The 12,525-nt window shown below is 47.9% G+C and overlaps 1 protein-coding gene across 4 annotated transcripts in view; it reads right to left on the bottom strand.

Moving 5' to 3' along the window:
* Positions 1–12,525, bottom strand: part of TMEM131 (transmembrane protein 131) — a 186,505-nt gene that overhangs the window by 41,461 nt on the left and 132,519 nt on the right. For all 4 annotated transcript variants that reach the window (XM_073565065.1, XM_073565066.1, XM_073565064.1 and 1 more), the window contains 2 exons: positions 4,176–4,314; positions 3,848–3,957 (listed from right to left, as the gene is read on the bottom strand). In XM_073565065.1, coding sequence (XP_073421166.1) covers positions 3,848–3,957; positions 4,176–4,314 — 249 coding nt within the window. The remainder of the gene's footprint in view (positions 1–3,847; positions 3,958–4,175; positions 4,315–12,525) is intronic.

The raw sequence follows: 12,525 nt of genomic DNA, 5'->3' as shown, positions 1-12,525 counted from the left end.
AAGGGAATGAGCGCAGTTTGACTTTTTCAACTCAGAATTGGCTTGACGCCATATCGCATTGAAGAGCCCCTGATATGCCTAAACAGTGGAAACCCCCCCAAGTGACACCATTTTGGAAACTAGACCCCCCCAAGGAACTTATCTAGATGTGTGGTGAGAACTTTGAACCCCAAGGGCTTCACACAAGTTTATAACGTACTGCCGTAAAATTAAAAAAATCATTTTTTGCACAAAAATGATATTTTCACCCACAATTTTATTTTTTCAAGGGAAACAGGACCCCAAAAGTTATTGTGCAATTTGTCCTGAGTACGCTAATACCCCATATGTGGGGGTAAACCACTGTTTGGGTGCATGGCAGAACTTGGAAGGGAAGGAGCGCCGTTTGACGCAAAATTGTCTGGAACTGAGATCGGGCGCCATGTCGCGTTTGGAGAGCCCTGATGTGCCTGAACAGTGGAAACCCCCCACAAGTGACCCCAATTTGGAAACTAGACCTCCCTGTTGTGAATTCGCTTTCTGGCCTCCCTCTGGTTATTACTGAAGGTAGTGGAGCTGGTCAGATTGACAGAGGGGTTACGAGTTCTCTTTCTGGGCTCCCTCTGGTGGTTACTGGAGGTAATGAAGCTGATTTGATTAACAGAGGCTTGCCACCTGATAATGAGGACGACGATTGGAAATGTGGGGTTTCAGATTGGGATTTAATACAGCCGACTCCCTCTATCCCTGCTGGTGATTTTCTTCTGCCTCCTGAGGTCTGATGTTTCCGGCTCAGTCCCTGCATGTTCAGCTAGGTGTTCATTTGCTATTCTGTTTGCATTTGATCTGGTTTTGTCTATCTCAGTTTTGTGTGGGTCAGCCAGCTCCAGCTGGGGCTGTGCTGAATCACCATCCATATGTTGCTGCTTGTGCCAGTTTGTTTTTGTCCCTTATTGGATTGGCCTCTTTTTGCTCTGCTTTCAGAATATACCAGAGTGCTGAGATAGTGGGCGAGGTCGTGCGACTTCAGTGTTTTTTGCATCAGACGTGTTGGGACTTTTTGCAGGGTTTTTTGCGTGATTGCAGACAGCGTCTTTCCTTTCCTGTCTAGTCAGTGTGGGCACCATCATTTGCTCAGTCTATTTTCCTGCCTGCATTTGTGTTTTCACCTTGTCTCACCAACAATATATGTTTGGGGGCTATCTATTCCTTTGGGGTCTGCTCTGGGGCAGTTTAGATTTCCCCTTTCTTGCTTTAGGCTTAGTTAGCTCTCCGGCTGTGCCGAGGCGTCTAGGATCATCGTAGGTACACTCCACGGCTACTGCTAGTTGTGTGGATAGGATCAGGGGTCTGCAATCCGCTTAGTTACCAACCTCTCTGGTTTTCTGTGGCTTAGCTTGGGCTTGCTCTCCTCCTCGGTGACCCATTCATAACACCCCCCCATGGAACTTATCTAGATGTATGGTGAGCACTTTGAATCCCCAAGTGCTTCACAGAAGTTTATAACATAGAGCCGTAAAAAAACAAATTTTTTTCAACAAAAATGATATTTTTGCCCCAAAGTTTTGATTTTCCCAAGGGTAACAGGAGAAATTGGACCCCAAAAGTTGTTGTGCCATTTGTCCTGAGTAGGCGGATATCCCATATGTGGGGGTAAACGACTGTTTGGGAGCATGGCAGAGTGTTATGAATGAGTCACCGAGGAGGAAACAACAAAAACCAAGCTAAGCCCAGAAAACCGGAGAGGTTGGTAACTAGCGGATTGCAGACCCCTGATCCTATCCACAACAACTAGCAGTAGCCGTGGAGCGTGCCTACGGTGGTCCTAGACGGCCGGAGAACTAAATAAGCCTAAAGAAAGAAAGGGAAAATCTAAACTGCCCCAGAGCAGACCCCAAAGGAATAGATAGCCCCCAACATGTATTGTCGGTGAAACAAGATGAAAACACAGACACAGATAGAAATATAGGCTGAGCAAACGATGGGGCCCTCACTAACTAGAAAGGAGAGGAAAGAAAAGCTGCTGTCTGCAATCATGCAAAAAACCCTGCCAAAAAAAATGTCCAACACGTCTGATAGAAAAAGGCCCTGAAGTCGCTAGGCTTCAAAACACTATATCAGCACTCAGGTATATTCTGAAGACAGAGCAAAAGAGATCAACTGATCAGAGACAAAATGGGGATTCAGCCCAGTCCCAGCCAGGGCTGGCTGAACACAAAAACTAAGTAAACCAGACAAAAACTCATATGAACAATAGCAGAGAAAACTTAGCTTTAGAAAGGCAGGAACCAAACTGGAAACCAGAAGCCACAGACAGGAAAAATCACCAGCAAGAAACTAGGGAGTCGGCTGCCTTAAATCCAATCAGAAACTCCTGATGTCCAATCGCAGTCCTCTTCCTCAGGTGGCCGGTCTCTGCCATTTAGATCAGCTTCATTACCTCCCTTCACCAACAGAGGGAGTCCAGATAGAGAACTCACTACTCCTCTGTCAGCACAGCCAGCTCCATATCCCTCACCAGAAGCCAGAGGCAAACCCGAAAATGAGCTCACAACAGCAGAGCTTGGAAGGGAAGGAGCACCGTTTGACTTTTTCAACGCAGAATTGGCTGAAACTGAGATCAGACACCATGTTGCGTTGGAGAGCCCTGATGTGCCTAAAGAGTGCAAACCCAACTCCAACCCCATCACACCTTTAATCCTAATCTCAGCCGTAACAGGAAAATGGAAATATACATTTTTTTTAATTTTATTATTTTTTTCCTAACTAAGGGGGTGATAAAGGGGGGTTTGATTTACTATTTATGGCGGGTTTTTATGTTTGGCAGCTGTCACACGCTAAAAGATGCTTTTTAATGTAAAAATAGTTTTTGAATCACAACATTTTGAGAGCTATAATTTTTCCATATTTTGGCCCACAGAGTCATGTGAGGTCTTATTTTTTGCAGGACGAGTTGATGTTTTTATTGGTACCATTTTCGTGCACGTGATATTTTTTGATCGCTTTTTATTCCGATTTTTGAAATTCCGATTTCTGAAATTCTTTACGTGTTTACACCGTTCCGCGTGTGGTAAAATTGATACAGCGGTTTTATTCTTCGCGTCAGTACGATTACATTGATACCTCATTTATATCTTTTTTATGTTTTGGCGCTTTTATACAATAAAAACCATTTTATATAAATATTATTTTGGCATCGCTTTATTCTGCAAGCTATAACTTATTTTTTCACTGTATGGGGGCTCGGTTTTTGCGAGACAAGATGACGTTTTCAGCGGTAATGTTTATTTATGTTTGTCTTTTTGATCGCGTGTTAATGTACTTTTTTGATCGGCGGTATGATGATAAAGCATTGTTTTTTGCCTTTATTTGAATTTATTAGAGAATTTTTTTTTATTTATTTAGGAATTTTTAAAAAATTATTTTTACCCTTTTTTTATTTTTTTTTTTTTACTTTATTACTTTGTCCCAGTATGGGACATCACTGTATAGTGTCAGATCGCTGATCTGACACTTTGCAGTGCACTGTGTCAGATCAGCGATCTAACAGGCACTGCAGGAGGCTTTTGTGCCGGGGGCGGTCTGTGACCGCTCCTGGCACATAGTGCCGGGTGTCAGCTGTGATAATGAGCCGACACCCGGCCGCGATCAGCTGCGCTCCCCCGTGAGCGCAGCTGATCGTGATGACGTACTATCCCGTCCACGGTCATACGGGCCAGGGTCACGTGGACAGGATAGTACGTCCAATGTCAGAAAGGGGTTAAGAAGCAATGATATGTTAATGCTCTTTTTAAATGTTAAAAAATGCTAACGAGAAAAACATCTTAAGAAACCAGGTTCTTTTAGGTTGAAATGTCTCGGCACTCACCGGTCTAACATCTTATCCAGCACCAACGATATGTTAGCATAAAGTGCCAGTGGCATGATCTGGACATACACTGATACATCGGAAGGGTTTTCTAGTGCAATCTCTTCTTCCTGTTGCAACAGATCACCAAGCCATTAATTTTCTGGTGCTTAACTTGACAGAGTTGATTCTTAGTGGAATGTCGAAATACAAGTACATAAATCCTAAAAATAATTCTTGTTCATCTTGGACAATGCCAGTTTCAAACAGTGGAACCTGTCAACACTTCCAAGCTCTCTGTAATGAATATGTGAAATGGATGAGCATAATAAACAGCTGATGCACTTACCGATGAGGAGTTGGTATTTGTTAGGGGGAAGTGCACATGACGGGATGAGCTGACAATAGATGGCCAGATAAGCTCAGCCTTAACTTCTGAAAGGACATTTTTCTGAAGATCAGTGTCAACCTCAAACCCAACAACAGGTCTACAAATAAAACACAAGTTGGTTTCAGCATGGATACATAAAATCTAGCTTCCTTTTCTGTGAAAATAAACATTAGATTAGCTGAAATTGATAAGAAGACACAGCCCCTCAGAAACACAATCTTGAATTCCAAGTAAGAAAAAGGATCCTGCACCAAAACCAGTGGTGGTAACCGTTCACATTAAAGGGGTTGTCCTGGAGTTTTCTACTGATAGCCTCTCCTTAGGATAGGTCATCAATATTTTAATCGGTGGAGGTTCGACACCTAGCATCCCAACCAATCAGCTGCAAGATGTGCAGAGTTGAGCTGTGCAGCAAAGTTCCGTCAACAGAATAGTAGCCACAGCCAGGTACTGCAGATCCACTACCATTTCGAATCAATAGGGGATGGATGTGCAGTACCTGGCTGCGGCCACTATGCAGCTGCTGGAGCTGTGTAACTCTGCACCTCGGCACATCCAGCCGATGCTGGCACAGGGAACATCAGCAAGGGTGTAGTGTGTCGCATCCCCATAGATCAGATATTGATGATCTATCTTAAGGATAAGCCATCAATATAAAAGTCCCAGATAACCCCTTTACACTACTACTGAGGGAGGCTTACTGCTTCTTTTCATATGCATGCTAGAAAGAACCGAGTGAGCATGTCTATGGGGCGGCTGGAAGGAAGAGAAGTACAGTTAGGTCCATATATATTTGGACAGACAACATTTTTTCTAATTTTGGTTCTAGACATTACCACAATGAATTTTAAACAAAACATTTCAGATGCAGTTGAAGTTCAGACTGTCAGCTTTCATTTGAGGGTATCCACATTAAAATTGGATGAAGGGTTTAGGAGTTTCAGCTCCTTAACATGTGCCCCCCTGTTTTTAAAGGGACCAAAAGTAATTGGACAACTGACTCCAAGGCTATTTCATGGACAGGTGTGGGCAATCCCTTCGTTATGTCATTCTCAATTAAGCAGATAAAAGGCCTGGAGTTGATTTGAGGTGTGGTGCTTGCATTTGGAAGGTTTTGCTGTGAAGGAAACATGAGGTCAAAGGAGCTCTCCGTGCAGATGAAACAAGCCATCCTTAAGCTGCAAAAACAGAAAAAAAACATCTGAGAAATTGCTACAACATTAGGAGTGGCAAAATCTACAGTTTGGTACATCCTGAGAAAGAAGGAAAGCACTGGTGAACTCATCAATGCAAAAAGACCGGGGCGCCCACGGAAGACAACAGTGGTGGATGATCGCAGAATAATCTCCATGGTGACGAGAAACCCTTTCACAACAGCTAACCAAGTGAACAACACTCTCCAGGAGGTAGGCGTATCAATATCCAAATCTACCATAAAGAGAAGACTGCATGAAAGTAAATACAGAGGGTTCACTGCACAGTGCAAGCCACTCATAAGCATCATAGACTGGACTTTGCTAAAAAACATCTAAAAAAGCCAGCACAGTTCTGGAAGAACATTCTTTGGACAGATGAAACCAAGATCAACCTCTACCAGAATGATGGAAAGAGAAAAGTATGGCGAAGGCGTGGTACAGTTCATGATCCAAAGCATACCACATCATCTGTAAAACACGGCGGAGGCCGTGTGATGGCTTGGGCATGCATGGCTGCCAGTGGCACTGGGTCACTAGTGTTTATTGATGATGTGACACAGGACAGAAGCAGCCGAATGAATTCTGAGGTATTCAGAGCCATACTGTGTGCTCAGATCCAGCCAAACTGATTGGTCATTGTTTCATACTACAGATGGACAATGACCCAAAACATAAAGCCAAAGCAACCCAGGAGTTTATTAAAGCAAAGAAGTGGAATATTCTTGAATGTCCAAGTCAGTCACCTGATCTCAACCCAATTGAGCCTGCATTTCACTTGTTAAAGATTAAACTTCAGACAGAAAGGCCCACAAACAAACAGCAACTGAAAACCACCGCAGTGAAGGCCTGGCAGAGCATCAAAAAGGAGGAAACAAAGCGTCTGGTGATGTCCATGAGTTCAAGACTTCAGGCAGACATTGCCAACAAAGGGTTTTCAACCAAGTACTAGAAATGAACATTTTATTTACAATTATTTAATCTGTCCAATTACTTTTGGTCCCTTTAAAAACAGGGTGGCACATGTTAAGGAGCAGAAACTCAAACCCTTCATCCAATTTTAATGTGGATACCCTCAAATGAAAGCTGAAACATGGATTTTTGTGATAACTCACCGTAAAATCCTTTTCTCCGAGACGCTCAATGGGGGACACAGATACTGTGGGTGTGTGCTTCTGCCGCTAGGAGGCCGACACTAAGTGAAAAAAAGAGGTTAGCTCCTCCTCCGCCGTATACACCCTCGCCCCTATTGCGGGCGGAAATCAGTTTGGTGCCAAAGCAGTAGGAGGACAAAAAAATCAGCCTTAATACAGGTACAACATGTCCAAAACACCACCCTTATATCAAAATTAGTAAATGCATATAAATTTAAACAAAACAAGAGCCAACTGGCTAATAGGGTGGGTGCTGTGTCCCCCAATGAGTGTCTCGGAGAAAAGGATTTTACGGTGAGTTATCACAAAAATCCATGTTTCTCCTTCGCCTCATTGGGGGGTACTGTGGGACGTCCTAAAGCAGTCCCTGGGTGGGAGATTGACTCACCGATCCAAGCTACATGCACCTCTTGTTTAACGGTGCGCCACCGCTGCTTGGAGAAGCATCCGCCGAGGCCTGAGCATGGATATTATAATGTTTGGCAAACGTGTGCAGGCTGGACCAGGTTGCTGCCTTGCAAATCTATTCCGCCGAAGCCTGGTGCCGAAGCGCCCACTGCCCGAGTAGAGTGCGCTCTGATCCCTGCTGGAATCGGCGTGCCTCTAATGCGGTAGGACTCCTGAATAGTCAAACGAATCCATCTGGCTATGGTCGATTTCGAGGCAGCGAGTCCCCTTCTGCGCCCTTCGGGGAGCACGAACAGCGTGTCCGTCTGACGAAAGGGTGCCGTCCTCGACACGTACCTCCAGAGGGCTCTTACCAGGTCTAACGTGTGAAGAGCCTTTTCCACACGGTGCTGGACAAAATGAAGGCAAGACAACATCCTCATTAATGTGACATGAGGACACGACTTTCGGCAGAAAAGGAGGGGCTGGTCTGAGCACCACCTTATCCTTATGGAAAGTGAGGAACGGGGCTTGGCAGGATAGGGCTGCCAGTTCTGAAACCCGCCTGATAGAAGTGATGGCCACTAGGAACACCACTTTCCAGGAAAGGTACCTCAAGGAGATATCCTGAAGTGGTTCAAATGGAGCTTCCTGCAGAACACCTAGGACCAGGTTAAGGTCCCAGGCGTCCATAGGCGCCTTATAGGGAGGTACCAAGTGGGAAACTCCCTGGATGAAAGTCTTCACCCGCAGATTGGTAGCAATTCTGCGCTGGAACATGACGGATAAGGTTGATATTTGTCTCCTGAGGGAACTTGGGGCTAAGCCCGAGTCTAGGCCCGACTGGAGAAAAGTCAAGATGTTGGGGATTGAGAAGCTCAGCGGAGAAACACCGCGGCCTCGACACCAAACAAAAAACACCTTCCAGGTGTGGTGGTAAATTCGTGCTGAAGCAGGCTTCCGGGCGCCAATCATTGTAGCGACTACCTTGCTCCCAAACCCTGCCTGGGTTAGAATCCAAGATTCAATGGCCATGCTGTCAAACACAGGGCCCCTGAGTTCGGGTGGCAAAACGGCCCGAGAAAGTAGATCTGGGCGCTCTGCCAGGCGCCAAGGAACGTTGGCGAGCAGCTGCATCAGATCTGAGTACCACACTCGACGGAGCCAGTCTGGGGCCAGCAGAATCGCCGGAACCCCTTCCGTCTTGACCTTCTTGATGACCCTCGGAAGTAGTGGCAGCGGGGAAAATAGATATGGTAGGCGAAACTGGTTCCATGGCAGAACCAACGCGTCCACAGCGATTGCCTGCGGGTCCCTGGCCCGAGCAACATATGTGGGCACCTTGGCATTCACTCTGGACGCCATCAGGTCCACATCTGGAGTTCCCCACAGCTGACAAATCTGCCGGAAGACTTCGGGGTGTAGAGACCACTCTCCGGACGCAAGACCCTGCCGGCTGAGTAAGTCTGCTGCCCAATTCTCCACGCCCAGGATGTGGACAGCCGAAATCACCGAGTGGTTTGCTTCGGCCCACTGCAGAACGTGCCCCACCTCACGCATGATTGCTCTGCTGCGGGTGCCCCCTTGGTGATTTATGTAAGCCACCGCCGTGGCATTGTCCGATTGAATCCGGACAGGGCGGCCTCCTAGAAAGTGATGAAACTTTTGCAGAGCCAGCTGAATTGCTCGTATCTCCAATAAGTTGATCGGGAGGCGTGTCTCCTGTGGCGACCACCGTCCCTGGGTCGTGTGGTTGCGAAACACCGCTCCCCAGCCGAGGACACTGGCGTCGGTTGTCATCACCAACCAATGGTCTGGGGGGGAAAAGGTTTCCCCTGGGTCAGAGAGGGTTAACCACCATCCGAGCGACTGCCTGACTTGAAATGACAGTCGGCACTGCCGATCGAGCGTGCAGGGATTCTTGTCCCAAGCTGACAAAAGGGCGTGCTGCAGGGGGCGAAGATGGAACTGGGCTAACGGTACCGCTTCCATTGCTGCCACCATTTTCCCTAGACTCCTCATCCCGGATCGGATGGTATGAGGGACTGGTTGATGAAGTGTCCGGACTCCCTGCCAGAGAGCTAGCACCTTTTCCTGAGTGAGAATTACCAACCCTCGGCGAGTGTCGAAAATCATTCCTAGGAAGGAGATCTTTTGAGCTGGCACAAGGGATGAATTCTTCGCATTAACCAACCACCCTAAGCAGGCAAGAGTATCTAGCGTGATGTTGACATTTCCCTCGCATGCCCGTATTGAAGGGCCTTTGACCAAAAGGTCGTCCAAGATAAGGCAAGACGACTATGCCTCGAGAATGCAGTATGGCCATGACAACTGCCATAACCTGTGTGAACACTCTGGGAGCCGTGGCTAGCCCGAAGGGTAGTGCTAAGAACTGAAAATGTAGATCGCTGATGGCGAAGCGTAGAAACCTCTGATGAGGAGGAAAAATGGGAATATGCATATATGCGGTCCTGGATATCTATTGAGGCCAAGTACTCTCCCTGCTCCATGGCCGATATGACTGACCGGAGAGACTCCATCCGGAAATGTCTGATCCTGATGAATTTGTTCAGAAGCTTCAGATCCAAAACAGGCCTGACAGACCCGTCCTTTTTTGGGAACCGCAAAAAGTTTGGAATAGAACCCCTGATTTTTTTCGTGTTCCAGCACTGGAACAATGACTCCGTTGTGCTGGAGCGATTTGATGGCTCCCAATAGAGCCCTTGCCTAGGCATCCACCCTGGGAAGCCGTGAAAGACAAAATAGTCTTGAAGGGTATCTGACAAATTCTGTTTTGTAACCTGAGGCCACCAATTCCTTTACCCATGCGTCGTGAGCGACATTGACCCAGACGTGGAAAAACCACAGTAGGCGGCCGCCCACCTTGCTGGTGTCGTCTGGTAAAGGCCTCGAGTCATTTGGCCGACGATCTTTGGGATCTGAATCCCCTCGATCTGGGCTGCTGAGTACGCATTCTCCCCAACGGGTTGGCTCTATATGAGACCTGCCGCTCCCTATCCTGGTTGGGACGGCCAGAGGCGGCGGAATTGGTCGCTGTAGTCCACCCGATGTTGCGAAAGGCCCAAAAATGTGCCTGAAACGGGTGACGAAAAAGCGGTTTGACCATTTGTTGAGGGAGAAACCCGCTCTTTCCTCCTGTGGAGTCGGAGATAAGTTGATCCAACTTCTCCCCAAATAGGCGGCCGCACTGATAAGGCAGGGAAGTCAAGGACTTCTTAGCAGAAGAATCGGCTCTTCTGATAGAAATTGCATTAGCGGCAGCAAGTGCCGAGCAACTGGCCGCATCCAAAGACGCATTGATTACATAGTCTCCGGCCATCGCCATCTGACCTGCGACCTCCGAAATCTCTGCAGGTAGATCCTGCGCGACCTTGTTTAATGTTTCTGACCATGATAGCATAGCCTTGGCTACCAAAGTTGCTGCGAACGAGGGAACGAGTGCTGACCCTGACACCTCATACTGAGCGAGCTAAGGTGAGCCGTGGGATCCTTAATCGAGGAAACACTAAGGACGAATAGCAGGGTCTTAGTGACTAGGCGCGAAACCGGAGGATCCACCATCGGGGATTCCATCCATCTTTTACGGAGGTCCGGAGCAAACGGATACCTTGTTTCGAGTGCCTTTTGACCCGACAAACTCCTGTCTGGACGTTCTCTGTGCCGCTGCACTATGTTCTCAAACTCCGGGTGAGAGGAAAAATTTCTGTGCGGGCGCTTCACTCGCTTAACTGCCACTTTATGCCCCGTAGCCGCTGCGGGATCATCCTCAATCCCCAGGGTCTGATTGACGGCTTCTATGAGGCTGTCCACTGTTTCACGTGACCCTGGAGTGTACAGGTCCAGGGGCTCGTCTGAGTCGCAATCTGAGGTCTGCTCGCCACTGGTGACGGGGAGCGAGAAGCAGAGCTTACGGATGCCAAGGCACCGGATGGACTGGGCGACACCATGTAGATTCGTTTCCTCCGGGTCTGCCTGGCGTGAGAGCGGCCCCTGCAGGCCGGAGGCTTTTGTGAGGTGAAGCCATTGTCCCTGCCCCTATCTGGGGCTTGAAGGGACTCTATTGCGCTCATAAGCGACGCCATGGACTGTGACAGTGATAGGACCCACTCAGGGGGATTTGACACATTGGTCACGGTCGCAGGGGAGGGCTCCTGGGCGCGTTCGGATTTGCAGGCTTCGCATAATCGCTTGCTCTGCGCCCGCAGAAACGCAGCCCGACAAGAGATGCATGCAGCGTAAAAGAACGTGTGCGTCTTAGCTTTTTCGGACATGCTGTATCTGTCCGCTGCTGGGGATGTGGGGAGGAGGTAGCACCTCGTTTTCCCTGTAGCATGGCCTCTCGGGCAGCACTTACCCCAGTCCTGTGCCCCCCCATCCTGGCTGCTTCCTTCAAATTGCGCGCGAGCTTGTGGGAGTGAGTCAGCATGTAAAACCGCTCTAGGGGTGGTGCTTCCGTTCTGCGGCCTAGCCACGCTCCGATCGGGGGGGGGGGGCTGTACACAAAAAACATGGCGCCACTAACTACGCAGCGCCGCCTGACGGATCCAGCCACCCTCAGCCTTGCATGGCCGGTGGCTTCCGCCGGCTGGGGGCTCCAGCCCAGAGATCTTGGCAGGAGCCCTCCCAGACTCTCTCCTCACCGATGATCCTCTTCAGCCTGAGCGCAGGTATGTGAGGGGACCTTGATAAAATAGGACGGTGCAGGCACCCTAGCTACATCTAACCCCTTCAGGGGGTGAGGAGAGGGACCGTCCGCCACCTTGCAGCACCGCAGTCAAAGCAATGGTGAAGCAGTGGGGGCCGCACGGACTAGTCTTGTGCCTCTGTACAGCCCATGGTTTCAATACCTAGGGGTGGTCAGAGCTAAGTCCAGCATTGTGTCCCACAACGCGGGAGAGGATACGTGGAGGGACACTCGCACGTGCTCGCCCGTTGTTGGTTTGGGGAAATCGGACCCTTTCAATAGGATCCATTGCCCCGTCACATCTTCATGGAAAAAACGAAAAAAGTCTGGAGAAAAAAAACCAGATGTGTGCTTCCATGGACACTAAGCAGAAAACTGATTTCCACCCGCAATAGGGTGAGGGTGTATACGGCGGAGGAGGAGCTAACCTTTTTTTTTCACTTCGTGTCAGCCTCCTAGCGGCAGAAGCATACACCACAGTATCTGTGTCCCCCAATGAGGCGAAGGGGAAAGTCTGAACTTCAACTGCATCTGACTTGCTTTGTTTAAAATTCATTGTGGTAATGTCTAGAACCATAGATAGAAAAATGTTGTCTCTGTCCAAATATATATGGACCTAACTGTATGTTGAATGCAGCTATTGAATGTGAAAGTGAAGATAGAAAAGGGAAATGGATCAAGAACAATTTACTATCTCGTACACAATTTTTTATCATGGCAAAAATATCAAGTTAAATGACATTGGTATAACACCAGAGACACTTACTGCTATGTTCTACTTAATAACAAAACTGTATTAAGGTGAGAATTTCCAAACCTGAATCTAGTAAAATATTCTCAAAAAGGTTTTCACAGCTATGAAACCTATT

Source organism: Dendrobates tinctorius, unplaced genomic scaffold (assembly GCF_039654945.1).
Source record: "Dendrobates tinctorius isolate UK_male_01 unplaced genomic scaffold, ASM3965494v1 ptg000528l, whole genome shotgun sequence".
In the NCBI taxonomy this organism is placed as follows: Eukaryota; Metazoa; Chordata; class Amphibia; order Anura; family Dendrobatidae; genus Dendrobates; species Dendrobates tinctorius.
The sequence above is the reverse complement of the archived record's forward strand: the minus strand, read 5'-3'. Positions and strand labels throughout refer to the sequence as shown.